The sequence below is a fragment of the Coccomyxa subellipsoidea genome, assembly GCF_000258705.1.
Source record: "Coccomyxa subellipsoidea C-169, whole genome shotgun sequence".
In the NCBI taxonomy this organism is placed as follows: Eukaryota; Viridiplantae; Chlorophyta; class Trebouxiophyceae; family Coccomyxaceae; genus Coccomyxa; species Coccomyxa subellipsoidea.
Window position 1 is genome coordinate 2,564,636 of NW_005178037.1, and position 27,972 is coordinate 2,592,607.

At 52.6% G+C, this 27,972-nt stretch overlaps 6 protein-coding genes across 6 annotated transcripts; 3 read left to right on the top strand and 3 right to left on the bottom strand.

The window, feature by feature from the left end:
- Positions 1–1,890: 1,890 nt before the first annotated feature.
- Positions 1,891–3,936, top strand: COCSUDRAFT_23414 (DUF1640-domain-containing protein). Its single transcript, XM_005648835.1, has 5 exons — positions 1,891–2,191; positions 2,335–2,466; positions 2,601–2,737; positions 3,124–3,202; positions 3,506–3,936. Exons 1-5 carry the CDS (start codon positions 1,958–1,960, stop codon positions 3,671–3,673), a joined length of 750 nt encoding a protein of 249 aa, XP_005648892.1. The 5' UTR covers positions 1,891–1,957; the 3' UTR covers positions 3,674–3,936.
- COCSUDRAFT_65858 (hypothetical protein) lies at positions 3,905–7,950 on the bottom strand (the record flags this gene model as incomplete). The annotated part of the gene is made up of 8 exons (XM_005648836.1): positions 3,905–4,575; positions 5,260–5,392; positions 5,661–5,752; positions 6,174–6,356; positions 6,805–6,907; positions 7,283–7,330; positions 7,497–7,633; positions 7,918–7,950. The coding sequence occupies 8 exons, from the start codon at positions 7,948–7,950 to the stop codon at positions 4,429–4,431; spliced, it is 876 nt and encodes a 291-aa protein (XP_005648893.1). The 3' UTR covers positions 3,905–4,428.
- A 1,587-nt stretch (positions 7,951–9,537) lies between these two features.
- On the top strand, positions 9,538–12,086 carry COCSUDRAFT_62850 (hypothetical protein; the record flags this gene model as incomplete). The annotated part of the gene is made up of 5 exons (XM_005648837.1): positions 9,538–9,729; positions 10,085–10,329; positions 10,907–11,020; positions 11,316–11,457; positions 11,754–12,086. 5 exons carry the CDS (start codon positions 9,538–9,540, stop codon positions 12,084–12,086), a joined length of 1,026 nt encoding a protein of 341 aa, XP_005648894.1.
- Positions 12,087–14,032: 1,946 nt separating this feature from the next.
- Positions 14,033–14,925, bottom strand: COCSUDRAFT_62851 (hypothetical protein; the record flags this gene model as incomplete). The annotated part of the gene is made up of 3 exons (XM_005648838.1): positions 14,033–14,071; positions 14,482–14,645; positions 14,841–14,925. The coding sequence occupies 3 exons, from the start codon at positions 14,923–14,925 to the stop codon at positions 14,033–14,035; spliced, it is 288 nt and encodes a 95-aa protein (XP_005648895.1).
- Positions 14,926–15,689: 764 nt separating this feature from the next.
- Positions 15,690–20,692, top strand: COCSUDRAFT_65860 (hypothetical protein; the record flags this gene model as incomplete). The annotated part of the gene is made up of 10 exons (XM_005648839.1): positions 15,690–15,790; positions 16,474–16,784; positions 17,099–17,205; positions 17,597–17,703; positions 18,123–18,228; positions 18,450–18,521; positions 18,776–18,984; positions 19,608–19,779; positions 20,066–20,235; positions 20,573–20,692. Exons 2-10 carry the CDS (start codon positions 16,546–16,548, stop codon positions 20,690–20,692), a joined length of 1,302 nt encoding a protein of 433 aa, XP_005648896.1. The 5' UTR covers positions 15,690–15,790; positions 16,474–16,545.
- Positions 20,693–22,209: 1,517 nt separating this feature from the next.
- COCSUDRAFT_41585 (hypothetical protein) lies at positions 22,210–26,637 on the bottom strand (the record flags this gene model as incomplete). Its single annotated transcript, XM_005648840.1, has 10 exons — positions 22,210–22,418; positions 22,777–22,887; positions 23,185–23,308; positions 23,751–23,907; positions 24,234–24,286; positions 24,472–24,580; positions 24,870–25,015; positions 25,200–25,291; positions 25,594–25,723; positions 26,389–26,637. 10 exons carry the CDS (start codon positions 26,635–26,637, stop codon positions 22,210–22,212), a joined length of 1,380 nt encoding a protein of 459 aa, XP_005648897.1.
- Between the last annotated feature and the right edge of the window lie 1,335 nt (positions 26,638–27,972).

The window sequence follows — 27,972 nt, forward strand, 5'->3', positions numbered from 1 at the left end:
GTCACCAATGACATTGCGGTCCGCCAAAAGCCTGCGCTGAAGATTTCGGCATGATGGGCCTAATGTGGACGATGATATTGAAATCTCTGGAGGAGATTTGACTGTATCCAGCAGATTGTGTATGCAGTTTATGGCCTGCCCGTTCTGCAGGAATGCCTGCCCAGTCAGTCTTTTGAAGCAGCATGCACTTGTTACTTGCTTATAGATGCATGCTGCCTCGCAAGACACCGAGCAGGCACCCCTGCTGGCTGCACTACCCTATGTCTTTGGAACGTCTCTGAAAATGTAAAATGTGGCAAGATTTGCAAGCTTCTTTTCAGGGATGTCTTGCCTCAGTGAGACACCCAGCAACGGTAAGAAGAAAGCCAGTATACATCTTGCTCATCAGACAATGGCAGGAGCTCACCAGGTAGTCTGAGAAGGAAGCCGGGTCCCTGCTAGACGGCCGCCGCCGCCGCCGCTTCTTGGCTGTCAGCCGCCGCGCCGTGTGCAGCGCTGCATGATACAGACAACGCCTCAGTACTGTTACATGCTCATACAACCTGAGGTGATACTGCGCAGAATTCTGCCAACACAACAGACCAGGGAAGCCACCTCCCTCTGGCATCAATCATGCCTTGGCTAAGCCACCTGCATGACTGGCACCACAGAAGAATGGCTCTCCAAGCATATTGCAGCAGACTTATTGCTGGCTGCGGTGTTTGCAGACACTTCGACACAGTGAAGATGGCATGGCTTGCCACTGCAGGACTGCTGAAAATACCTACAGGACAAAACCACCGCATTCCATTGCCCAACAAGGCATAACAGTGCCAGCAAGCGCCACAAGGGAAAGTCACAGCAGCACGATCAGTTGCGCACCTTGTAGGCTCAGGGCTGCGCCAAAGGCCGCCCACAGAGTTTTCTCTCCCAGGGACAGCCGCTTGGAGTCTGCGAGCAATGCGCTCGCAGCCGCCCCTGCTGCTGCTCCGAGCAGGCCAACCGCTCCAGTCACTACTCCTGCACGTGTTGCGCACGTCACCGGACAATCGGCAAGGCAAAGGCACACCATCCTCAAAGCCAGCTGCACTCTACAAGGGCTCCCTACCCTGGAGCGAATTGATGTGCGTGGAGATCAAGCACAACAGCAGATTAATAATAAGCTCCTGCACGTGAATCTGGGGATGAAGTGAGCGGCGAAGGGTAGCAAAGGAGGGAGGCCAAGGGAGTACTGCACTTCTAGGGCTGGACCAGGATAAGATATTCGCAAAGTACCAGAAAAAGCTAGGGGGCGAGCCTCGCCTTTTACGTTTACCAGCCTCATGGTCTGCTGATGTCGTGGGGATTCTACAGAGGGCTGTAATCGCGTCGCTCCACAGTCAAGGCAACGACCGCTCGTTCCGCTGTTCGTCACTGCACAGAGGTTGCACTCCCAAGCAGCTTCTGTCATGCAACGCAGGTGTTCTTTTAAATCGAAATTTCTGCTGGTACGGGGTGCTCGGTAGATTCTTGCAGTACTAAAAGAACGAATTACAGGCCCAAGGACTGAAGGTGGACCAGCCGCTTGGAGCACGTACTTCCGACCAATCACCGTGTTTCTTGTGGATCCTCCCTCCTCAACTCTGAATACTACAAGGTAACTGTCACGAAATTAACCCACTCAGCAAGCTGGGGGTTCAATCCCTATATACAGCACACGGTGCCTAGGAAGCTTGCAGGGGATTGGTGCACCAAACCAGACGGTATGAGACGCAAGATCAATCCCAAACTCGCAATGCACCTCCTGAGGGCAAAGTTTGATGGATTGGAAGCTGAGCAACACCTTGCCACGCATTCTATGACGCATCATCACCAAAGGCTGACTGGTCCAAGTCAAGTCTCTTGTGCGCAATTTTTTGTCCATTCTTTAAACGAACAATCAATTCTGCTATTACGGCCTTTCCTTTTCTCATATCGAGAAGAATCCAGGTGCGCCTCAATGGGCAGGACGAGCTCCTTGGCAAAGCTGGTGCAGCAAGGCACAAATGTCCTAGCGAGGAGTGCAGCAGGCCCAGCAGCTCAGCTGGCGTCCGATGCCAGCTCCAGCTGCAGCGCACGAGCTTCCATTGTGGTCCAGAATTTCCAGCGACGAGAGGGCTCCTCGTTGACAACCACTAGCCATGACAGTGTGTCAGCTGTCACAAAATCTCTGCTTCTCGATACTCTCAGCTTGGTGAGAGCTTACTGCTCATCTTTGAAGTATAATCTGACGTATTCCACCTCTGTGCATCACTTTGAAAGGCAGCTGTGCGTTGCTACAAGCGCTCACCAGTCAACCCTTGATCTGCCAACGTGCTGCTGTCTGCTAACGTGCAGATGCGAAGGTTCGAGAAGATCGGTCTCACGAGGGCACAATCGGAGCAGATGACGGAGATGCTGACGGAGGTCGTATGTCTAAACAAAGAGAAAATTTCGCAGCAGTTTGTGACCAAACAGGCGCTGGAAATGGTATGTGTCCTCTCTTTCAGTGAGGATCAGGCTTGAAATGAAATATCTGGGCATCCACCTCAGTGTTTGTCTTCCCTGAGACGACCCGCATCAAACTTAAAATACAATTCGCTAAAGCCGCTTTGAACATGCAGGCAATTTTGGAGCAGGAGTCACGGATAGCGGGGTTTAAGGGGGAGGTGGCAAAGAGCCAGGAGCTGCATCTGGCGTCTCTCTCGCGGGACACCGAGCGCCTGACCAACAGCCTGGAGAAAATGCGCGCAGAAATCAAGTCAGCCCCTGTTCCTTCCCAACACCGCTCAACCTTTGTGTAGGCTGGAGTAGAATAGAATCCTACATCATACCAGCATCGTCTGGTTCAAGTGCAAATGCGCCTTGATGTTGGTGCCTTGTCAGCTCAAGCCCTTGCTATTTTAGCAACGGCGATCTGCTGGGGGAGCCATATTCCATTCTAGCCGTACTGACCGCTGTGGCAAGACGCTGGAAGTGTTTGTCCTGCATCCCCAAGAAAGGTTACGCAGCTGACCTGTGTGTTTCCAATGTTTTGCAGCTCTATAATCCCAGTGGCTTGTATCTGGATGCATATCAGATCAGATGCATATGTGCATGGCTTGTATCTGGAAAAAAATCATAGAGATGTGTGTTTTGCATGATCAGATACGAGGTGGACAAGCTGTCGGCCAGCCAGCGGCTAGACCTCAACTTGGAGAAGGGGCGCATGCGCGACGAGCTGCAGGTGAAAATTTTACGCCCAAAATTTCTTGTATCTATTTCTTACCTGCGCCTCTGTGCTCAGCATTTTACCTCGCCTTGGGCTGAAGGCATTCCAATCCTGAGTTGCAGGCATAGGGTGATACCCGACTGAGTAGAGAAACGTGAAGAACAGCGCAGCAGCTGCAGAAGAGTTTTTGCATGGCGCAGCAAATTTCTGTCTGCATATCCTATTTGCATTGGACCGCCAGAAGGACAGCAAGACGTGCCACAGGAGTGCTTTTATAAAAAATGTCGATTTCTCACCCCGCCCTTGCTGTAAATGCAGGCGCTGCGGGACAAGTCCAACGAGATGGAGATCAAGATGGACCGGGAGACCAACGCGCTGAAGGCAGCTGTGGAGCAGAGCAAGAACGAGGTTCTGCGCTACAGTCTGTCCATGATCCTGGCTCTCATGGCAGCGGGCCTCACGGCAGCGCGCGTGCTGCAGAAATGAGCTGGAATTTCATCGTAATTGTTTGGTCAGAGAGGGTGTCAAGTTGGTGGCAGCTTGCTCAAATCAGGGGCGCGGCATGCGCTGAAGGGTGGAGGTCTGCTAGGAGCGGTCATTTTGTTCAGGACAAGCGCCAGTCGAGTGTGTCCAAGAGTCACAGTATGTCATCGCATGCTGCCCAGAGGCAAAGAGCTGCCTCGAGACAGAATCTCAAAAGGTCACGACATGTTTGATGAATGAGTGTAGGATTTAAATAACTGTTGTTCAAAACAGTTCTTACCAAACCTACAAACCTCTAAATGAGGGACGGCTGAGGGATAGCTGAGAGGTCTCTCTGTTGCCAGACAACTCCTCAGCCGCATGTCACTTGCTGGCAGTGGAATGTATCAAAGGCATTCCAAGACACCTTGCCAAAGACAGTCTGATGACAGTCACGTGACACAACTCCTTCTGATCAATAAGTCTTCTCTTAGGCTTCAACAATCGCCCCACTTCAAAATTACACAGTTCTCTTCTCAAAAAGTTTCCATCGTGCAAGCCCAGCTGCCACATGGCCTATACTTCCAACAGACCTACCACAAATAGAACAGCGTGTATATTTCCTGGTTGATGGAAGCTGCCTCATAGGTTTCAAGAGAGGCTTATTCAAGATGGCACGAAAGTTCATAATACTGGTCCCTCGCGCTGCCGGTCAGATAGTTTTCACCTTCACTCGAGCTCGTTGTGAATAATCATCCTCACAGGTTCTGGCAGCTGCCTCACAGGTTCCACCAAGCGCCGCTGTTCTTTTTCGGCGGCTGCTCCTGGAATAGCGGTGTGAGCAGGCTGCCATCCGGCTGGCTGTCAAAGCTGCCCACAAACCTGTACTCCTCTGTCCTCTTCCCCATATCCTCCCGCTTGAACACCTGCAGGCAGCAGACAACAGGACTTCTAAAAGAACAACACTTGCGCTATTTTGTGTGTACACATGTGTGGTTGTCCACTTTTGCATCTCGGTGGCATTGACACCCCTGAATCTTGATTTTTGTCTTGCCCTTCCAATGAAATGCGTCAAAGTTTGTTCAGGTGAAGGACATCAGTCAAGAGACACCGGTAATATGTGCAGCTGAATGGTTTCTGCCCCTTCTGCTGCATGCCATCTTCTCCTGGTTGCAAGGATGTAATTAGACAGTTGGCAATAGATTGAGACACGTCAATAGTTGCTTCAGATGGTCAACAGAAGCCAAGGACATCAGTCATCTCGCAGCTTCCTGGTCTGAGTCCATTCTGCTGCCTCCCATCCGTCACCTAGTGCTGGTGATTCAATCTGAGCAGTTGCAGACGCCGGTAGCACACGTAAGCTAAACTGATCAGACATGCATGTGTCATGCAAGGTGTGGGAGGAATGCCACAGGACCAGATGCGCGCATGCATTCGCCACTGAAGAGCGTCGGTTACAGCCCCGGAGGCCAAAGTATTGGAAAAACCTCCCTTCAGGAGTACTGAATGCAGAATCAAGGCAGCGCGTCGCCAGAAGAAGGACAATGGCGGCCTCGCCGTATATACCAATTGCATGCAATGTACAAAGATAATGTGGAAGAAAATTGTACCTCCCAGGGGCCTCCATAGACGTGGCGCAGGGCTCCCCTGATAGGATACATCATGGCAGAGGAAGAATAGAGCAGCCGGAAGTGGTATGCTGGAATGAAGGAATCCGCAAACTCCATGCGCTCTCTCCGGCCCCTATTCAGGCATTTGTGACAGTATTTGTCAGTCGAGCCCTGGGCTGGACTTAATGTTCTGTCAAGGCTTGCCAACACCCCGCAAGCATCCTTTCTGCTGCCGTCATCCTCGACTGCATGTGTGCTCATGGATTATGTGTAAGGGCATTTTCATGCATTCCTCAGCAGTTGTTCTGTCATGATGAGGGACAAAAATGGAAGGAAGAAGGACGCAGGATGCTAAGATTTTGCGAAGTTTCTGAGCTGCCCAAGTGAGGGGGCAGCCGCACCTGACGCCCATGACACCAGAGGCTGAGGGCAGGTCCTTCAGCAGGGGATTGAAGAGGATCAGCGTCTTCTTCTGCTCCACTGCAGCAGTTGCCTGCATCAACAACACCTGATCTGAGCAACTAACACAGAGTAGTTGCTCATCGACATATAGCACATTGACAAGTGTACCCAACTCACATGTCAAAAGCTCCAGATGTATTTCCCTCACTTTGCATGGCACAAGATGCAGATACTGTGTCATCTCAACAAAATGCACTTGCTGCAGCAGCATTTGTCAGCGTGCCGATCAGGACATTCAGAGAGGATTCCCTTCTCGCTCAGTATATGTTTCCCTGCCTGCAGGCAGTGGGTCCAGCTAATAGGTATGGCGACTCCTGCCCATGCATTTCCGCGCAGCATGCAAAACGCCGCCATGCTGGTCACTAAAGCCATCCCCTGCAGGGAATGCGTCAACGAGCAACACACAACTCCTGTCTTTTTCCCAAGGAAACACAGGAGATGAAAATGCGCACCATCTCGAGAAGTTTAGTCATGATGGTAGAGCCGACGACGTTCTGGGGGGCCACGATGACGTAATAGGCGCTGTCATCCAGGTGGTCCGAGCCCACGTTGCCGAAGCTGACAAATTCAAACACCTCGCCCCAGTCCATGTTCTCCATTATCCTCCTCACGCCTGACAGGCTCAGCGGAAGCCCCTGTGCACACGTGCGCGACTCCTTCTCAAGATAGGGGGTAAAGAATGAAAGGCGGCATACATTCTGATAACAGAGGACCACCACTGAACACAGTGGCCCATGAATGCCTTGGTGCTTAAGCTTATATTTAGAGATTAAAATGCCCTCACAGAAATCCTTTTGAAAAGAAAAATTCTCTGAAAACAAGTACCCATTTTAGCACACCATGCAGTCAATGTATGGCCAGACCGCAGTGCCAGTTTCCTAGGCAGGGTCTGCACAGCCTGCAACCTCCAGACGGCCTAGCACGCAGGTGAAAGGCCAAGTACAGGAGAGTGTAGGCTTTTCATGACCGATCCAAGGTGACCGGCAGCTGGGCTCATTGGCAGTGCTGTCAGTGTGTTATAACGAGGATATGTATCTCATGGGGCATGCTGAAATGCGCTCGGCTAGAGGTATGTTATCGCACCTGAAAGACCCCTTGACCGAGCGCCTGCTGCACGCACACCTTCACCCGCTTGCCATCTGCTGCCAGGTCCGTGACCAGGTCCCTCACCAGCTCCAGCACAGTCCTGGCAGAACACTGGCTTGTCAGCAAACAGAAACAAAACTTGCAACAGGCTGATCACACCCCAGCATCCCGAGTAAGACTAATACTGCCTGTGTGGCCGTGGTCATCATGTTCTAGCGCCCAGAACCCAAGCAGTCACTGGTGAGGAGCTCGCCATGCTCATTGTACGCATGCTTGCGGTGTGTGTTTGTGGTCATAGTAACTTACATGCATCAGATAAGCTACGGTATTGCCGATGGTCGTAGGCACTGTGAGTCCTGGCTTCCCTAGTGAAATGCTAGTGTATCTTGCAAGATCAATAACTTTTACTGCCAGGTTGTTCTTTGCTGCCTTTGTTACATGACCGAACGGTTGGACCAGAAGGACCAAAATTTACCCAATCCGATAGACATCCATCTCTGGATTGGTTTCAGGGACGGTGAGCCTGCAGCACAAGGAATGCAGGTGCTCAGAAGACAGAGAGCTTCTGCAAGGTCCACTTAGGATTTGCAGCTCAATTCCCCCTCTGCTCTTCTTTAGCAAGCACTCACACGATGCATCACTTCATTTGTGTAGATCCCAGAGGTGCATTCAACAGGTTTGGGCCATACTTGACGCTGAGAAGCCTCTCCTCCGCAGCGACTGCCTTCTCGACTGCTCTGCAGACATCGTTATAGAAGAATTGCCTCGTCTCCCGGGACGCTGGCACGTTGTTGAGCCTCTGGGGAATTGTGTACACTTCTGTGGCCTGAAATGATGAGCAAATCAGATCCTAGGTCTCTTTCTCATATCACGTGTATCAATGCAATGCAATGGCTTGCATACGAGAACTGCGATATTGACATTAAGAGCAATCCATACACCGACCAGAGCCTTCCAAGGACGTCCTGAAACCATTTGACCTCTCACCTGGAAATCTGAATTGCAAGACAGAGCTATACGACGTCGTGCAATTCTACATCTAGCTGATACTGGAACGAAAGGCCGAACAGGAGCGAGCCAGGACTGCAATGGACGGGGAGTCAGATGGACATGGCTAGCATAGGTGCCAATTGTGATCGCCATGCTGGGCTAATGAATAATCAATTCTGCAGCCTGATGCCTAAAGAATGACTAGTTGAATGCTCTGATCAACCCAACACATCAAACGTGAGGATCAATGATTTTACAAGGTTGCCTTGCAATCTCGGAATGGGGTCTTCGACCTTCAAGCAAGCTTGTCGCAATGAGCACTGGACGTATTGGTGGGTACAAGCACCTATCGTCTCTGAAAGAGACAAAAGAACAAAAAGCGAAAAGCTTCCAGCAAAGTGTGCTTGCGAGGTTTTCGCTGTAGTCAAGAAGCGGCACGAGGTGGACACGTGGCTGGCTTGGTGATGACTGATCGTTACGTACGCTAGGGTACCTGAACTATTAGGCGAGGCACAATGGAACCTCGAGATGCAAGCACGCGGCAACTGACCTGCTTTACCAACTGCGATCCCTCGCGTGAGAGTCGGGCGAATAACTGGCATTGATCTGCGACCGGTGTGTGCTTGAGCTGGCAGATCGCCATACAGGCACTGCCCGAAACCAAAAGAACCCCGTCGTGGCGGGAGACAGCCAAATAATGAGCGAAGGATCGGACTGGAACACCGTGAGTAAGCACAGAAAGGAGAACGTAGGACAAATGGCCAACGGTGGTGGGCGTGATGTTAGAAGAGAGAAGATGGCAGGGCCGCTCGGTCAAAGGCGGGCCTCCAAACAGGACGCAAACAGAGCACCCAGACCTCAACCCAGCGTGAGTTCTCTGCCTAAGCTTTGATCATACTGGAAGGCTGCAGTCATTGCAGACTCTCAGCAAGTCTTAGGTGGAGTCTGCTGCCCGGTGGTGTGTAAAATGGTTGCCTAGTCACGGCGAGAGAGTCTCATCGCGTTTTCGTTCGCGATGGCTTAATTGATAGCGCTACCGATGGTCCTGGGACATACGAGGTGGTGCAGTGTATCTGGTCTGGCATTTCTGTTCATGGAAAACGCTTGTGGTGGTCGGGGAACCTTTAAGGTATCTCAGCTCCGTGACATCTCTGCAATGGAAGGTTCCATCCGTGGAGGTCTCATGGCGTGCCACCTTGTGGAATGGTGCCTCCTCGGTGTGTAGCTTTTATTTTGTATATTAGATCGCTCAACGGTTCATTTCCGGGCGTCCTCGAGCTGCTGGCCTTGTTTTGTCACTGGTGTGATTCCTGCCTAAATGTGGCTGCCAAATTTACTTATACGCTGGTTGTGGTGAGACCTGTAGACACAGGGCAGCAGAGGTATTCCGCTAAGGTCGGATGGTGTTCCTCTCAGAGGCCATTTTGCCTTTAAGGCCTCCCTTCCAACCTTGTCAGAAGTTACGTGGCAACCAACCTGGTGGATTGCTGGTTGTGGTTGCGGTTCTGTGGCGATCAGATGGCAGCAGACAAGCAAACCCGCCTATCAAGTACATTCCCTTGCGATCCAGAGCCGCTCAAGATGTTTTGCAGGAAGTCAGTCTGGCCAGTCTGGCCCCTTGGGTGCACAATCAGATCTGTCCCACTGGACACCACAGAGCCTCAGTGCTTGCAATCAAGCATCTGCTGATAAAAAGACACTTGCCACCTGCAGGGGTCTGCGGCTGGGCCGGCTGTGGATATGGACAGTCTGAGGGAGGCGGTTGGCCAGGCATCTGCAGGCACAGGGGAGGTCAGGCGAGTCATCACCCAGTCCACCTTCCAGCCGCGCGCAGCAGCCTTCACCTCCCTCATACAGCAGTGTGCGCGCGCCAAGAACTGGCAGAAGGCACTCGAGGTCTTCGAGACCATGAAGGAGTACCCTGCAGTGAAGGTGCTTTTCCCGTTTATCCCGCCAACTGTTTTCTGGTTTCAGGCACCCTTCATCACTAAATGAAACCAGTTTCCTGCTGTTCATGAAAGAGTGTCTACTTTGGGTGCTTTCAGCTCCTTCATCCACAGGATGGCCCCCTCTAGCAGTGTGCAGCTGCATGTCTGACGCGTCATGCAAGTACAATTCTTGTTTTATCCCGCAGCGCAGCCATGGCTGAAGCTTGTCAATTATTCGGCTGCATCAAGTCTTCCGCTGACATGTGGCACTGCCAATGTGCGCAGGCAAACTCCCCATCAACGGATGTTGCTGCTCAGAACCTTGCGCTGACATCACTGTGTGCACATCATGCGCGCAGGCCAATGTGATCACCTACTCTGCGCTGATAAGCGCGTGCAGCTCGTGCGGGCGCTGGCAGGAGGCGGAGAGCCACTTCCAGGACATGCTGGCCGCCAGCGAGACGGACCCAGACTGCGCACCCAACACCATCACCTACTCCAGCCTCATCACCGCCTGCGTGCGAGGAGGCCACCTAGACAGAGCGCTCGTCTGGTACCACAAGATGCAAGACAACGGTGTCGACGCCGACTTCATCATCTACAGGTACAATTGCTTCTAATCTCCATGCTCCCTGGTGCTGCTGCTTCGGCTGTTTGGCTGTGATTGCAGCAAAGCGAGTACCCGAGGAGGTGCAAGGAGCCTGTAGTGTGTATGTGCGGTTTTGGTTCTCTCTATATGACAGTTTTGTTGCTCTCGCAACTTTGGCGACGCGCTCCTGCAATGCTTTGCCAGGGTAGTGTTGGGGGCCCTGCTGCATTGTAACTTACTTGCACAGCGTTTAGGCGGCCTGTGTTTCGGCTGCCGATGGCCTCTTTGTGGAACTCGCTTTCGTCCTTAGTCTGGGACTCTGGGAAATATGTCAGTCGCCAGAGCAGGGCCACATGAATCAAGTCTTTAGGTCCTTCTTACTTTGCGCTGGGATCACCGACTTGTGTTCTCCTTCTTGGAATTGCCTCCGGCATTTCTTGGTAGCCACATGCCTCTTCCAATGTTGGGAATCAGGATTGCTGATGTGTGTCACTCCTTTGACAAGCAAATTTGCGGAGTCCTGGTCTGGTTCCTAGGTCTTCATATGCTGTGATCTGGCGCTGAGCCCGTTTTGTGTCATCGTCTGCTGCAGTGCGCTGCTGTCGGCATGTGAGCGCGACTTGGATCAGGCGCTGCAGTTTGTGGACGAGATGCACGCAGCTGGTGTCTGCCATGCGCCAGAGACCTACGCGAAACTCATAGAGCGGTGCGCCCACCCTCCTCTGTATGGAGTAATATTCTTGCCATACACCCTTATATCATAGGCATGTGACTTTGGTTCAAAGTGGCGCATGTGTTGGATTTGTTGCTTGTTGGCTGTGGCTATCACAGTATATGACGACTTCCTGCTGGCAAAAGTCCTTACATGTGTCATTTCCCATGTCCACGCCCTTAATTCTTTGCTGTATCCGATTGGACTGGAGGCTGGAAGTGCTGGTGCTGTGGGTTGCAGGTCCAAGCCTGTGATAAGACAAGCTTTGTAACGAACCTCTTGTGTGCAGGTGTGGGAAGGCGGGCAGGTGGGAGGATGCTGTGGAGCTCTTCCTGGGGATGCAAGTGGCCGGCACGGAGGCCACCAAGGGCATCTGCCTCGTGCTGCTGGGGGCGCTCAAGGCCTGCGGCCAGGCGCGGCCGGCTCTGCAGGTACCTTCCTCCGCCCGCGCTTCATCTGTCCATTACAAATTCTCATCAATATTCAGTTGATTGCCTTCAGGCTCGGCCCTCCTGCATGCCCCCCCTGCACAGCTACCTCTGGTGCTGCAACTGCTCATTCTGCAGCCATTGCTAGTGCAAAATACCTTAGATTACCTGTGGACAAAGTTCGTCACTACATTTGTGGGTGTCATTTGACGTCAGCCTTTTGGCAGCTCAGTAATTACTGTTTGCAAACAGCGAAGCAGGACTGCAATTCTTAACATTCTTATTTGGTGCGTGCGCAGCTGCTGGACGCGATGGCTCAGGCTGGCATAGGCCCCGATCGCGAGACGCAGATGGCGGCGTTGCGTGTGTGCGCAAAGGCCGGGGCATGGACCCCCGCACTCCGGATCTGGGAGAAGCTTGAGGGCCGGGGGGCCTCAGGCGCGGCGCCGCACGACGCGGCCGCAGCCGAGCTTGTTGTCGAGGCCTGCCGGGCAGGCAATAACGCGACGAAAGCCTCCGAGCTGGAGACGCAGTTCCGGCGTGCGGGGCTGTTTATTAACCGCGCCGGGGGTTCCCGGCCGAGCTCGTCCCCCGTGTCGCGCGCCGCCTCCCTGGCGTCGTCGGCTCGATGATGTCAGCGCTGACATCGCCGCTGAGGTCGGCCGATCATTTGCGGGGTGCCTGGACACGTTGTCATCCTGCTCTGCCGCCGCGGCAGTCTCTTGATTTGATCTATGGCTTGAGAGCGGCTAGGGCGCCTTTCTCTACTCAGGCTGTTCGAAGCGATTATTATAGGAACTGAAGAGCAGGGCTGGGCAAAGTGGGAGGACAGCAAGGGCAATAGACAGAGGGAAGGACTCTCAGAGCCTCCGCGGGGTCAGGCCTTTATTGTTGGCAGGAAAGACGTGCTTTAAGTTAGCATGGAATAGAGTGGGGACATGCAGTGAGGTTGCTCCAGATTCTGTGACAGGAAGGGATAAAGCGTCTCCTTCTGTGCGGCTCTGTTGCTGTTGCTCTGTCCCTGGAGAAGGCCTGCAGAAGCCCTTAGCATAAATCCCTGGCCTGCTGGAATGCTGGATGGCTGAGGGTAGAGTGCCCCTCTGGATAAGAGTGGCGGAGAGGCCTGTTTTGGCCAGGAAGACAGGCAGAACGCATAATTGCCTGGCAATGTGAAATTCCTGCTGTTAGGTGGGAAGCACGCAGTTTCTGGATTGGGCCAGTTGCGTGACAAGAACGCTAGGAGAGCAGTGAACGCACACTGCATTAGACAAAACCCAATTGAACAACCGTTCCGAACAGACATCAGCTGGGGAAACTGTGGGTGTTTTGTTGTGCAAGCCTGTGCTTTGGAAATTAAACCTGTGCTTGTGAGATGTGGGCGGCAATTTATTATTGGCAACGCATGCATCTGCAGAAGCTGAGTTGCACACCTGCTGCCCATTGAATGCTCATTCTTGAGTGTGGTGTGCTGCAGCGTCGAATGCGCTGCGGTCTTCGACATTGCAGTTCTTTTGCGATACTCCTTGAGAAGGCTGTTGGAAACTGCTGTTTGATGTTGGCAGTTTGTGCTGCGAAGGCTTGTGGGCACACTAGGCTGGGTGCCAAACACAGCCAAACAGATAACGCTTGATCCACACTTCACCGTTGTGATAGAGAAGGTGGCAACTCTGCAGAGTCCCATGCAGAAGAACTGCAGCTGCAGTGCTGCGGGCTTTAAACGGTGGCATGCTTGCAATTGCCTGAATAGCTGTCAGCTTAAGATACACTCTCCTCTGACCAGATCCGCCTAATCCAAAGAGGTCAACATGTTTTGAGAGAGTGCCTGCATTGTAGAGGGTTGCAAAATAAGAATACATCAATTGGTCAGACGAGGCCACTTTGATATTCTGTTGTCAGGCTAATCCGGATGGAAACATAGGGTCATCCTGACAGACAATGTACAGGTGTCAGAAAGTGCTGCCATTGCTTGTACATGTGTGATCAAAGTGATTGTAATATTAAGATGGGAGTGACGCAAAATTGCAAGTCATCTTGCAATGTCTGAATGCTGCTGTTTGTTTCTCGACTGCACGCACAGTTCTAGATTCAGCTTGTTCTCACGATTACTTCATGTCATGATTATGTCAGTCAACGAGTCCGGTTTGATCTTGATCTTGTCGGCACCAAGGCCCTTACGTGATGTCCTTGATGAATTGAAAAGCTCTAACAGTCCATTCCCCAGAATTGCAACTGTTCTGCCCAAATCACCACCAGGCGCTCGTAACCTCCATGTTGCATCCAGTGAGTGAAACGCACCCCTCTGATACATTACCAGACCCATTCAATGTCTGCAGTTGCAAGCTCTCCAATGTGCCCTGGCGCTCCTTCGCAGGTGAACCCCTTGTTCTTGCCCTCCCCAGCACTTGTAATGCATTCTCAGCAACACTTGCAGCTGCATGCCTCCGCCTCCAACACTCATGGCCAGGGCATCATTGCAACGTGGTGCAAGTGCTCCTTCCTAGCAGCTCTGGTCCTGCAGTCTCCACTGTGATCGCACACAAGCTCTTTCCCCAGCTGTGCCATCTGCACCCTGAAGGTCTCAGATGACTCCGTCCAGCACAAGGCCCTGCACTGCAGCCTGAACGCCAGCATGGCCGCAGCCGCGGCAGCTGCGTCCTCAAAGTGCAGGTGCAAGTCCCCGACGCACAGCAGGCACACGTCATGGGTTGGCGCCGTCGTGGGATAATAATGCAGATGAAATCAGGCGCTGCTTTCCGTAGGGTGGTCACATGCATGCATGCATGACAGCGGTGGGACGCAGTGGTTCCATAGGTATCCGCCCAGAAGATCCACTGGGGTCCTGTAAACGTACAGGTCGTTGTCGTCACGGGGCACTGATAAAAACTCCACAGCGCCTAGACTGTGCTTCATTGCGTGAAGGTCAATCTCAAGCAAGCGCGGATTGTTTGGGTGTTTTGCAAATTTCTCTTCCCTTACTTGCTGCAGCCATCACTCGCCCGCGGTCTCAATATGACTGCTTGGGCTGACCACTCTGGCACTCGTGGCGCTGCTTGGCAGCACGAGCTCCTGTGGGTGCATATCCTCCAGGCGCAAGTGCTGCAGGGACTGCGGCATGATCAGCTTCTCTGCATAGTCTGCAAACCTGCCACCCACGCCCTTCCCAAATGGACAGTCTCCAGGCCTGGAATATCCTGCACAGCACTGCACGCGCGAAAATGCGTGCGTAGGACCTCACCTCGAGCACCAGATGCTTCAAGTGGGTGCCCCATGGCAGCTGTGGGAAAGAACGGGACAGGCAGGCCAGCTTGAGGACTCTCAGAGCCACCGCCTGCCGGAGATCGCAGGAGATCGCATAGCCAGCCAGGCTCTGTGTCCAGTCTCAACACCAGCTGCAGCTGCTGCAGATGTGTCAGAGGCTGTCTGCCAGAACCCACCGCCTTCTCCATCATCCACTTCTCTTTTGCCTTGCATCGCCGCGCGGCACAAAGGTGCCCATGTCCACTGAGCTGGCATCCTTCCAATGCTGCGTAAGCCAGCGCAGTGTGGACGCACAGGGGTAGGCATGCTCCCCCGGGATGGTGATGCTGTCCGGCTGCAGTCGCTGGAAGGCGGCACAGGTACCGCTAGCCCTGACTCACTCTTTCGTCATGTGTGAGCAGATGCGCCGCAGCACATCATCTGGCAGCGATGGGGGTTGCGACCTGACTTCCCCTTGATCCATTTAGAATCCACAGAACCCTATGCAGATCAAGCAGCGCGCAAAGTTCCCAGGCCAGTATGTTCTCTTTTTGACATAATTACTACTATGCATGTCATCAGATACTTGTTGGAGTACATCGTTCCAGGGAGTAGACTAGTCACGATCACGAACTAGGTTCCAGGATGTGACCTAGACCGAAGTCCGATCCAAAAGTAAAGTCGCAAGGCGAGCTTTCCAATTCAAAACACTTTCGTAGATGTAACTGGAACATGGCAATTAAGAGAGTTGTTCTCTTATCTCAAAAAGTAGGAGATGGTGAAAAATGCGCCGAGGAGCGATCTGCAGTTTGATCTGCGGTTCATTAGCTGCGCAGCTGTGCCCACGTCCTATTGTGCTCTCATCCCTCTCTCTGTCTCTGTGTTGCTCTCGGTGACAATTTTTGGAAGCCACGTGACCACACACGTGCCCCATCAAATCTCTGCCAGCTCACACGTATCGACCCGTCACGCAACGATGAGGACAACTTTGATGCAGAGATCAACCCGCGACTCTCGATGCGTCTGATGACGCGTGTGGAGTGAAACGGACGACCTTTGACGTTTTGCCTGGCGCGCCCGACGGGATTCCCATCGCCAAGTACGTTGCTGGCTTTCCAGGGCTTTGATGGCTGGAATATGGGCTCGGATGGCAGTGCACCAGGATGCACTGGGTTGTAGGCCATCAAGTGAATGAAGCAACATCAGTATCGAAGGCCTTGAGGATGCCCCAAATTGCTGGGTGGTTAGTGGGAGGTAGCTCCATGCTTCTTGTCCTTTCTATGGCCAAGTGCCACAGCTCTTTGAAGAGGGATTTAGGACAATGGTATTGAACGTCATTTCGATGAAAGTACTGCTACAGGTCTTAAGAGATCGTGCCATGTCTATTGATGATGGGACCCTAGTGGCTAGGCAGCTTGTGCTGGCACCTTTGTGTGCTCATGCCCAGTCACTGGGGTCCCCAAAAGTGCTTTTGACCAAATCCAATCGCTCTAATTCCATAAAGGGGTCTTCTTAGTACTCAAAGTGGCATCCGCTAGGGAATCGGCTTGGGTTTGGTCGTGGGAAGGTGGCCGTCCTTGCTGTCGTGTCTCGGGTTCCTCTCCGATGCCGACCGTCGAACGCTTGGTTTCTATCCCGATCGTCCATACATGATGTTCAAACATGTTTCAAGGTGCAATTAGAGACCCAAACGCTATACTGTTTCTGTAATACGGCGTCCAGCTACGCGGTACTAGGGCTTCATCGCTGGGGCTTGTGCTCAGACTTGCAATATATCTGCAGGACAGGCAGGCAACCACCACGGCTTTGCAGGGAGCGATTTGGAGAGGCAAGGACGATCGTGGAGCTCTTCGAATGAGGGAGCAGTGGACGACGTGTTCCCTGCTACTGCTGGTTGCCTTATCCTTGGCATCTGCTCGCGTCACACCGCAGCCCGTGCTCCTCTCAGAGCAGAGGCGGGATGAGTGCACGCTGGAGTCGCAGAGGCTGTTCCACTGCGCGTCCTATAATGCTCCAAACAGCATGCTGACAGACAAGCAGCGGGAGATGTGCTGCGGCGCAGTGCAGACCTTCAACCTGAACGGCTGCTTCTGGTGAGCACAAGGGAGCCCTTTATATCACGCAACTTTCATCATATCTGTTGCCTTGCTGTGGGCCTCACCCCCGTGAAAACTGCACTGCTTACCAAACTGCGCCCACCTGAATATGGAATGTTTATTCCTGCCCTAAAGGTTCAGAAGCTTGGTCTTGATGATGGCTGTTGTGGCCTTTTGTCATGCAGCCATCTACAGGTTTAAGGGCCAACTTCTGCAGTCTGCTATTGGTAGTCCTGCACATCTGCCAGTCCTTTGAAGTTTTGTCTCACACAAGCAAGATCGTCAACATGCTTTTGATGTGCCCCTTGCAGCGGTTGGGGCAGTGCCTCAGCCATGAACCCCTGGACGCGTGATGTGCTGACTGACCTGGCGGGCGCGCTGCACAGCTGCAATGTGGGCGTCATTCCCTGCATGGCAGGTGTGCACTACCCTCCTTCCATTTCCGGCAGCTGTGTCTCTGTATGGCTTTGCATTTTGCAAGCCTTCCATTGCGTCCACATGGGTGGATATGAGACAGTGTGCTCTGAGTAATAAGCCATGGTGGGGGCCCTATGCTACATTTGGGCAGGTGGAATTTGAGCTGTGATGGACCTCTGCACGCGCATAGACACATGGCATGAGTAATGGTGATCTTGTCATGGTCACGTGTTCATGCGCAATGCAGGGGGTCACCTGTCATTGGGGCCATGCTTGCTCTGCTGCTGATGTTCATTGGTTTTACAGTACCAAACATGGGCACCATTTCTTGAACAAACAGTACAGCACAGTCCCTCTTGAGCAATCGCCCTTGAGGTTCTTTCTGAGTGCAGGTGAGGAGTATCTGCAGGACGGGGAAGTGGCGGTGGCGTACACTGGCGATGAGATGCTCGCGCTGCAGGCCGCCAGCACCGCAGTCAGCCGCATGGTTGCCCAAGACGTGAGTGCACCCCTCACACCGCTCCTCTATCTTTCGATGGTGATCTGAAGCTACAATTGATCACTCGCTCACTCTGCGTCATACGTGTGCTGAGCCGGGTGAATTCTGGAAGTCTCTCTGGAACACTTGCAAGCTGCACGGGCACTTGACTTTCAAAAGCTCTTCATGATCTGCCTGTCCTTGGCATGAGGTTGACCTGAGCACTTCCCTCTTGTGCACGCACGAAGGGTGCATCATCAGGACCCTCAGATCCCCAGTAAATATGGGGATAGCCAGATCTCTGTACAGGTACCCTACTCAGAAATGGAGTTACTCTTGCGCTCTGCTGTTGCAGCATCCTTCGCATTGGCAGGTCAAGCACTAATGGTATTACTCTAAAGAGGTGGAGCATGAAGAGGGGTTTGCTTGTGCTGGCGCAGGGGTGGGGCTCTGGAAGGCAGAGGCTGCCAGAGAGGCTGGCTTCGTCGCTGCAGCCGCTCTTTGACCTGACCTTCCTCAACCGCCCAAAGCCCAGCTATTTTCAAGGTAAAGAAAACTCGCTTCTCATCTTTTGTCGATTTCTTGTTTGGTCTGTTTTACTCATGGACATCAGACTCTCCTGAGGCGTTCTGCTGTGAATGTGCAGATTGCGGAGTGGGTGCCATCGCATTGCTTGCCCTGGGGCACTAACGCAGTTTCTGTCTGGGAGAGTCTTTACATTTGTACACAAAGCGGGTTCCTGAGGCAGTCCTGGCACATGTTTGCAGGCAAGTACCCTGGAGATGACCTGGCGCCAGGAGACTTTGACATCGAAGTGGAGGTGGAGCAGGAGGGAGGAGGTGAGATGGACACCCTTTCCTCCTAGCAAATTACTTTTTGAAGTTAGACCGTTATAGCAGCACGGGAAACAGCCTCCCTCTGCTTAGGCCGTCACCACCAAAGGTCATTTCAATGTCTACTATGTGAGCTCAATGCTTACACCGTTCTGAAATGCATGCACGGCATATTGTGAGTCTAAGCCTAATTGAAGTAGTTGGGAGAAACTCTCTCAAAAACAGTGAAAGTCGGCTGATGTGGCTTCTTTGTTGCGCAGATTCCGAGCAGCTCTCGGCGACGATGGCGCAGCTGAGCAGGTGGATGGGGGCGCTGCTGGGGGGAGATAATGCGCTGCTGAGGGGCGATGACGCGCTCGACGCCGATAATCCAGGGGGCGTGACGCTCGACAGGGCGGATACCCTAGGGGGCGTCATCACGCAGGTCATGCAGCTGGTGAATGCCATTCTCAATGGCACCGACGCTCAGGTATCAATCTCTCCATCCCCTTCTTGGTCTCTCAGGACCTTAGAACCCCGATGTAGCGGTCAACACTTGGGAAGTTTGCATTTGCCCAAAGGCTGCTGCACAGGGGTCTCTTTTGGCCTACATGGCTATGGCAAAGGATGCTGACTGGTCGGCTCTCACCGAGGGCACAGATCTGTAGTTTTGATTATATGTGGTTCATATTGCAATTGAGGCCCTGCCCAGCCCACCACTTTGAAGTTTCCAGCCGACTTTTGCCTCTTGTGACTGCATGGACTTCAGCATTGGTGCATCGCTGTTTTCCCAATGCTTTGGTGGCCGGGGTTCTCCGGGAAGCTTTGCGCATCAGCAAGCTTGAATAAGCTTCACATCGCATGCGCCAGCTCCTTAGACATCTTTTGTTCCTCTTTGGGCGTAGAAGTAGCTGTCAAGATCACTGTTGAGCGTCCAAATATTAGTGTTCACAACTCATGCATCAGGCAATTTACAACGCATGTGTAAATTCCACATGCGTTGTGACAAAGAAAATTAAAATGCCTGTCGAGACGTGCACATATTAGTGTTCACGACTCATGCATCAGCCTGTTTACACAAGCCTTGTGACACAGTTGTTTTCATCTCGGCAGGTGGAGGTGGCTGTCGAGATCACTGTTGAAACCACGACAACCACTTCCTCCGCCACGCGCTTCTCCTCGCGCAAGGACATCGCGGACGCGCGGCCGCTCATTAGCCGCGTCTCCACCGCGCCCGTCAGGCCCGGGGCAAACGGCGCCAGCCGCGTCGAGCGCATGGTCACAGGTGCTCCCTCCATCCTGTCCTTCTAAATGACTGTAAAACGGGTGTGAGGGTATGACGCTGCCTGACACATCTTTCCTACGTGTGTGTATCATACAGACATGGGTGGATATATGATAGAGTGGTGGCTTGTGGCTTTTGCTGCTTATTTTGGTGTGGCGGTATGTGTGGGCACAAAAGCACAGGCTAGTCTCCAGCGCTCCAGGAATGTGTTGTGGGGATCATGGGATTCCTGCGCTAGCATGCATTCACAAAGGTACCCTTCCTTAAAAAGGTTGTGGGCGTGCAGAGACGAGCTCGCAGCCGCTGCATGCGCCGCGCACGCACTGCTGGATGCAGCGGCTGGCGGGAGTGATCACCGACAACCCGGCGCGCGTTTTCGCGGTGCTGGCCGGCGTCGCATTTGTGGTCCTCTTAGCGACGCTCATTGCGCAGATCGCTGTGGCGCTCGTCTGCGAGGTGAGACGCTCGAGCCAGTGGTTCCATCTCTTTTTCTCTGGACATGAATTCAAGTTTTTATTGGGCATCTATCAGTTTTGTTTGTTGATCTGGGATGTTTAAGAGGTGTGAGGTGCGACCCAAATTTCTTCCTGTTGGGATGGTGTCTTAGCTGACCCTTGCGTTGAGGTTAATAAACAATCCCTTGACAGCTCACGCTGATAACCTACCCGCCATAAGAAGCACGGCAAACAACTGAGCAAGACACGAACTCAAGAGGGGGGTCCCTTGCTAAAAGACGCACTACACAAAGCATGAAATGGTCTAGATGATCAGAGGCTTGCATGGTGGTGCGCAGGTGCAGCGGCAAATGGCGCCGCAGGATACAGAAGATGCGGTGACTAACCCGCTGCTTGCTCCGGAGCTGACAACGCCCCTGCTCAATGCCCGGGGAGAGCTGCATGACTCATCCCTCTAGCCCCATGCATCCTACGAGTGATCCACCATGGTTGCCAGTCTGGATCCTGATTGAGGCTGGTACATGTGGTGCATGCTTGCGGAGTGCAGCTTCCTGCAAAGGTCATGTAGCTGTTGAGCAAGCGTTGCATTGCCCAGCAAGATACTTTCACCGTGATGTCAACATAAATATTATGGTCAGGCCAGCACTTCTTGTGCAGCGCCGTGCACTTGTATCAGTAGGATGGCGCACTGTGATAGGAAAATTTTGGTGTCCATGTTGATTAATGGTTGAAGTGAAGGAGTTGACCAGAGAATTGCGGACTTCAGACTCACCATTGTATGATTCCAAATGACATGTCTTAACGGTGTTGTGAACGTATGAGCCTTTGTCGGCAAGATGTAGAAAGTACCTTGAGTTACCACTACGACCTCATCATATGTTGATACCATGCCATCATTGACTCCGGGGACAAGAAGAAAGCTCTTCTTCTTTTCTGCATGGAGAATTATTTGATAAATTTCGTAACTTGTAACAGGGTAAATATTTGTTGTACCACCTGTTACAAGCATTGTGATGACGTGCGCATTATTTCATCCTAACTCAAGCATATAGCTATCCCATGCATGTGATGGATTACCATTGCACAAACATGCACATCGGTCATTTGCAGTACATACACACCGGCTTCAGGCGCCTGGAGCAGATTAGTGCGCAGTGACGCAATGTTGCAGTCTAAAACCTCAAGATTTTCTGCACTTCTGGGAGCGTCTCATATCTTGTGGCTTCACTTCATTCATTGTATGCCGAACGCAGTGCAGCAAAGATTCAAGCAGCTTTGCACACTGCCGCTGTGCTCATGAAAAACTTTGGCCCTAACCGGGCGCATCAATATACAAGTGCAGCATTATATACACACCAGGACTGTTGGACGCCAGTGGGTGCAGATCTGCAGCCCTCATCAGTTTATGTCCATTGCACACAGAGTCGAAGCATAAAATTGCTGGTTACTGACTGGGACGCAGGCCACCTTAGGGAGAGGCTGCCTAGGTGATGTTCAATCATAGAAGTGCGCCTTGTCAAAACTGGGTTCACTAGCAAGCTATCCCAGCCACAGCACATTTCAAAAAGCAGCTTTGCCTCTTCATTACCTTCAGGCAAAACTAGAGGAAAGATGAGGCACTTCCCAGTTGGTGCAGCATTTAGGGAAAAGGACCTTCATAGCCTCAAAACTTGATGCCACCCTCCCAGCAAACAATCTCTGGATTGTCCAGGCACGGCCTCCAATCTTGCAGCCTCACCAGCTACAACCCAATGAAATGCGCCCGCGCCTCCCTAAAGCATTGTTTGGTAGATTCTTCTGCAGGACGAAGGTAAAAGAAACTGAAATTTGGAGCCATGGAGAGGATATGGCTCGCAAAGTCTTCTGCATCATCGACTGCAGTGGGCAATACTGTGACGTGCCTCTATTTGGGGTAGTGCTGAAATTATTGTGCCCTATAAGGCGCTGTAATGCTGCTTCCAGGAGAAACAGTTCCCTAGTTAGGGGTAGTGCCCGAAGGGGAGTGCTGCGGCATCCAGGAGGGGAGCTTCATGCCGGTCTGCTCCTGCACAGCCTCCAGCATGGGCGGCAGGGAGGTAAAGAGGTTGCGCAGAGGCGCCATCGCGTCGGCTGCCCCGGCCTCTCCGCCCGTCGTCCAGATGTTGATCTTGGGGTTGAGGCCCTGCACCGCGGCCGCCATCTCGCCTGCAGGGGTGAAGCACAGAGACACATTTGTCAGCTTAGTTTGCTATAAAAAATCACAACAGCGGCATGTGCATGCACCTGCCCTTCGACCAGACTAGCTTGGGAGCCCTGCAACAGGAAACATGGAGGTGCATGTAGACTGAGGCCTATGAGAACCGAGGCACACCAGCCTGGACAGCTAATATGGTTATCAAGATCGTTGCAGGACACCAGTACACTTTCTGCCAGCAGGCTCCCAAGCATGGCTGCACTGCAGCATGCAGCTACACAAGGCCTAATCTATGTGATCAAATAGACGTCGAGATGTCCTGCAACTATATGCACTGCATGCAGGAGTTCAGGGATGACAGGCACTCACTTGCGATGGTGGGGAAGAGGTTGTGCTCGAGGGCGAGGTAGAATTTGGTGAGATCCGCATCGGCAGCGCTCATGAAGTCCTTCAGCCCCTCCGCCTGTGCACACCCCGCACCTGGTCTCATGAGGGAATTTCCGGTCTTAGCTATTTGAAGCATGCAGGATGAAAAGTTTGCAAGAGATGCATGCGTGCATTGCAGCTCACCATCAACATCATGCACAAGAGTGAGGTGCTTTATTCATAAGTCAACCACTTCAAATCAAGAATTGAGATGCACACCACACCGTGAACGTCCGATGTTCACCACCGGCATCGTGCACAAGAGCGGGCTTCATCAGATCTCATGAATTTGGGGCCCTGCCATCATGAAAGCAAGATGCACAGCAGTACAAGAGGGGTAGTGGAGGGAACATGCCTGCGCGGTCAGCTTGGCCTTGAGGGCCTGCGCCTGTTTCTCCTGCGCGTACAGCTCAGCGTCCGCCAGCGCCTTTTTGGCGCTCGCCTGGCCGTCCGCCATCACCTTGGCAATGTCCGCCTGCATGCGCAGACACTCGTCAGCTCAGCAATGACATTGGCAATGTCACCCGGCATGCGCAGACACAATTGTCTGCCCAGCAATCAGCTTGGCAATTTCTGCCTGCATGTGCACATACTCTTGCCAGCTCAGCCCTCTGCATGTAATAAGAATCACGTTGAGATACTGTAGCTGCCTTGTATCTCCTTCAAAGGCACCCTCATGACCAGCGTATCATTGTCTGCAGACACTCTACCCAATGCACAACAGACAGGTAAAGACATCAACCAAATTGTCAGCACACGAATGTGGCATTTAGCGACTCCTAGGCCCATGCAGCCTCCATGCATCTGCGTGGGTTTGTGTATCAGGAATGCTCAGGGATCCAGCTTGCCATTGCATGGTGGATGAAGCTTGCTGTGCAATGCATGCCCCATGCAATGAAAAAAATAGGGAACGTCACCTGCACGGTAGCCTCCATGAGCTGGGTGGAGCGCAGGAACTCCAGGTGCTGCTCGGCCGCCATCCTGTTGAGGTTGGTCTGCAGCTCTGCCGCCTTGAGCTTGGGCGCTATGTTAGCCTCCTGCTCGCGCACCGCCTGCTTCTGCTTCATGTCCAGCCTGCAGACAGAACCACTTTTCTCTGAAATAGCCGAAACTTAGAAATGATATCATATGATGAAATGCTCAATGTTGTACGCAGGGATGCATGAGCATTGGGGTTGCTGCCTGTCTTAAAGGCACTGCGCTGACACTTTGAGAGTAAGGTCACTGCACTCATGCTTGAAACCTACAGCACAGCAGCACTGCTTATGCACTGGTAATGCGTATGCGCTTCCATGTGCAAATGCAGACATGAGGTTGGCCTCACTGCAACAGGTGTGGGCAGGGTGTGTGATGATTTTCCCACAGCAGGTTGGAGGCTAACGAAATGGAGGCCAACGCACTTGAGGAGATGCAGCTGGGTGTTGGATGTCTCAATCTCCTGCTGCCTCAAATTCTGTGTACACCACATTGGTGATCAGCAAGTTGATTTTGAGATTGAACAATTAGGACTTTTCTCGTGCAAGCACGCAGAAGAGCCTTCCCAAAATCAGGGGGACATGTTGCCATGCATTGCTTTCCATAGCAGACGGAGGGTAGGGCTATGTGAGTCACAGAGATGTTGCTGGGTGCAGTGAGCACCTGTGCTTGGGTGTTCTCAGAGTTAATCTTGGCTGTCTCCTTGATGGCCTCTCCCTCCATCCGCTTGGTGCCAACATCTCCCTCCCTCTTGTTTGCTGACACCTCAACCCTGCAAGCATGGGGGCATTGATGAAATTTCACTATGATCTTGCTGCAGAATGGAACAGGCAGCTGGGCCCATGCATGATGAAGCACAAAAATATGACACGCAATACAATTACGCATGCATGCATGCAACAGGCTGGTGCATTCTTCCTGCTTGTGACATGAATACTAGCGCATTGTGTAGCCCCACCTGAGGCAATGGATGTTGTCTGTGATGCCCATCAGAGAGAGGGGGCCTGGAAAGCAATTTTAATGTGGTAGAACATGCCAGCAGTGCTGCTGGGAGGGCCCACCTGGCATTGTTGGTGGCTTTGGAGATGGCCTTCTGCTTAAGGCTCTCAAAGTAGCGGTTGTCCTCGCCGGGCATGTCGCGCAGCTCGGAGATGTTGGCATTTGTGACTGACATGCCGTAAGGCACGAGCTCCTTCTCCACATTTTGCTGTGCAGCAATCGACACCCTTATTGAGATGGACTACTTCAAGCTGACATCGAGAAAGTTGAACATGCATGCAGCATGCATGTCAGGCGGGGGCAAGGCAGGCCAGCAATGGGCGTGAAACTAATGGCTAATAAAGGGACACAATAATGCGTTGAAGCTCATGGTCAGCCTGAGAAGTGGTCACCTGAACATGCTGCTTGAACTTCTCACGGCCTTTGAAGATCTCTAGCACAGTCAGCGTGCCTGCCAGGATACGCGTCTGGCCATGGATGACCCCTGCACCGAACCGTTATTTGCCGACAAGCCGTAAACATCGCAAGCCATGCTTGATGTTGCACATTCATGCCAGTCGGAGCCCCCCCTCCGAGATGCATATGAGAGCAACAAGTCAGGGCCCCAGGTCAACCCAACTGCCCGACGTTGCAGCTCTGACAGATGTTGACTCAGCCGCATGTAGCAGCTGCAGAGAATGCTGCAACTTGGGTTGCATCAATCAAATGTATCTCTAATGACATGTGAGCACAGCAAGGCGCTGACATGGTAGCTGCAGCATCATGCAGGAGCGCAGGGGTGGTCACCTGTGAGGATGGTGTAGAATTCTCCCTCGTTCAGGCCATTCATGCGGCTGGCATAGCGCTTGAAACCTTCCTCGTCAACGTCGGGGTTGCGCGGCGCGATGGTGAAAGTCACAGGGATGTCGAATGGCACCTGCACAGAGCTTGCACATGTCATTTCATCCCATTGATCACAACAAGATATCGCTGTCCAAAGCGAGAACACCTTGAGATAGACAGGGGCACATTGGGAATTGAGGTGTTATCTGGACTTGTTGGCTGGCAGATGGTTTGCAGTGCCCACCATGTCCTTGGAGATGCTGCACAACAGCACATTAAGTTGTCAGTGACATGTAGACATTGCAGGATTGCAACCGTAGAAGAGCATGGTCAGCAGAGGAGGCTGAGTGGCCACCAACAGGTCCTCATCAGCACATGGCTGTGCAGAAGAGAAACTTGTGCCCTGCAATCTAGCGTTAGGGTGCCACATGCTGCATCTGCAGACATGGAGCATCTGCGACTTCCAGGATTTCATGTCAGCCACTTGAAGATTCAAGAGGGTGCAGCAACGTCAGGGCACAGCTGCCTGGGTCTCAAGAGAAGAGGAAGCAGCCAGAGGTTCTATGCTGCGTCCTGGGCAGATCCATTGAATTACATTCACCTGTCTTGCAGCTCTTGATATTGATGGAACCTACGAGGAGAAGCAGATGTCCGGCCTTTTGGTGATCCTACCAATCCTCGGCTGGCAGTAACAAGCCAAACCCTTTGGCGTAGGCCATGAAGATCTCCTGTCTGAAAGTCACTAAGGCGCTGATACACGAGCATGGGGCCTTGTCTGTGCAGGTTGAAGGAGATGTTGCGAGGCTTCATGTTGACAGCACTGACGCGCTGGCCTGGCCACAGGTAGAATGTGCGGCCCACGCGAATTCCTTTCACTCCCAATCCGGTCTTCACCAGAACTTCCCATGATTCAGCAGTCTTCAGGCCGGACGAGTGAAAGACCTTGCCAATTCTTTCACGGCTGTTTGCATTCACATGAGCGATCGAGGCATTGTTCTGATACGCCATCCCTGGAAAATCACAGACAACCGTTTCGGTATGCTACATAGCCGCTGCAAAGTCAGATTCCTTGCACCGTCAAACAACCAGGCGCGCCTGCAGCCACCGCTGAGCGGCATCACGTTCACCAAGCCTCAACCAGAGCTGAATCTGAAGAATTCGATGTTCGGTGCGCTTTGAAAGCCAGGAGATTCGTCATAAGCTGCATATGTGCGACATCGATCTTGTCCAAAGAGGCCAAAGCGGGGACAGGCCGCCTACCTGCAGATTGGGATTGCTCCGTGCCGAGGGCGCTTGGGAAGAACGGCGTCGCTTGATGATCCGGTCGGCGATCAGAGCAAGTACTGTAAAGCTTTGAACCTGCAACGAGGGAGATTTGCCTATGCGCTTGTAATTTTTCTCTCTTCAAGCAACGGGCCACAGCGGTCTGTCGTTTTGGCGAGGATGAGGAAGCTTCCTCTGGCGCCAGATTCCTTTGAAAGATTCCAAGATTCCTCCAGCGAGGACGAACCCAGCAAGGAGAAGGGAGGTCACAGTAAATATGTGGGGAAAACGGTAGGCACCATGTGCAGCCCGCGGACGGAGTTGTGGTGTACGCTATGAATATCAGTGTAACCATGTTTATGTCAACAGCAACAGCCGGCCGGCAGCGGCCGCGGCTTTCCTGCGCGGCAATTGCTGCACGCATGCAGCATCACCGCAAAGATGCATGCTGACACCATGCCATGATTTTCACCAGTTGACAGTAGTGATGTCAACCAACCCTGCATGCAGTTACAGGTGCTCCACTGCAGGCACAGATGCAGCCCCCGGGGCCATGCATGTCCTAGATATCCACAATCAACAAACATGTGATCATACGCATCTAAATGGCAGGCCGGCTCCCAGTCTCTCTTGGCTTCTATGTGGGTTCCAGCAGCTTCTAGAATGCTTGCATACGTTTAGGAACGGCCCCTTTCAAGTTGCGGCTGCAACATGGGCTTCGGCAGCACTCTAATTTGTTCGGCCTTGCGGCGCTTGCACTAATGCTCAGAATGGCAATGGACTTTCTCACACTCCAAAGCATCACTAACAGTGCATGCCACCTGGTGGCATGCAGTCTGCCCCTCCACAACCACAGCATACACGACGCCCGAACATACCCAGAAGCCAGCCGCGTACAGAAAATTCTTGCCGGCAATGATTTGATCAAATTGCAACGAGCCTGCGACAGGCTCTCAGCGGATCGGATCGCCCAACAAAATCAGACCAGGAGAAGGCTCCTTCAAAGCTCAAAAGAACACGACACAGAAATCGACATACGCGACACAAGATATAGTTATGCAGGCGACACCCTTATGCGAC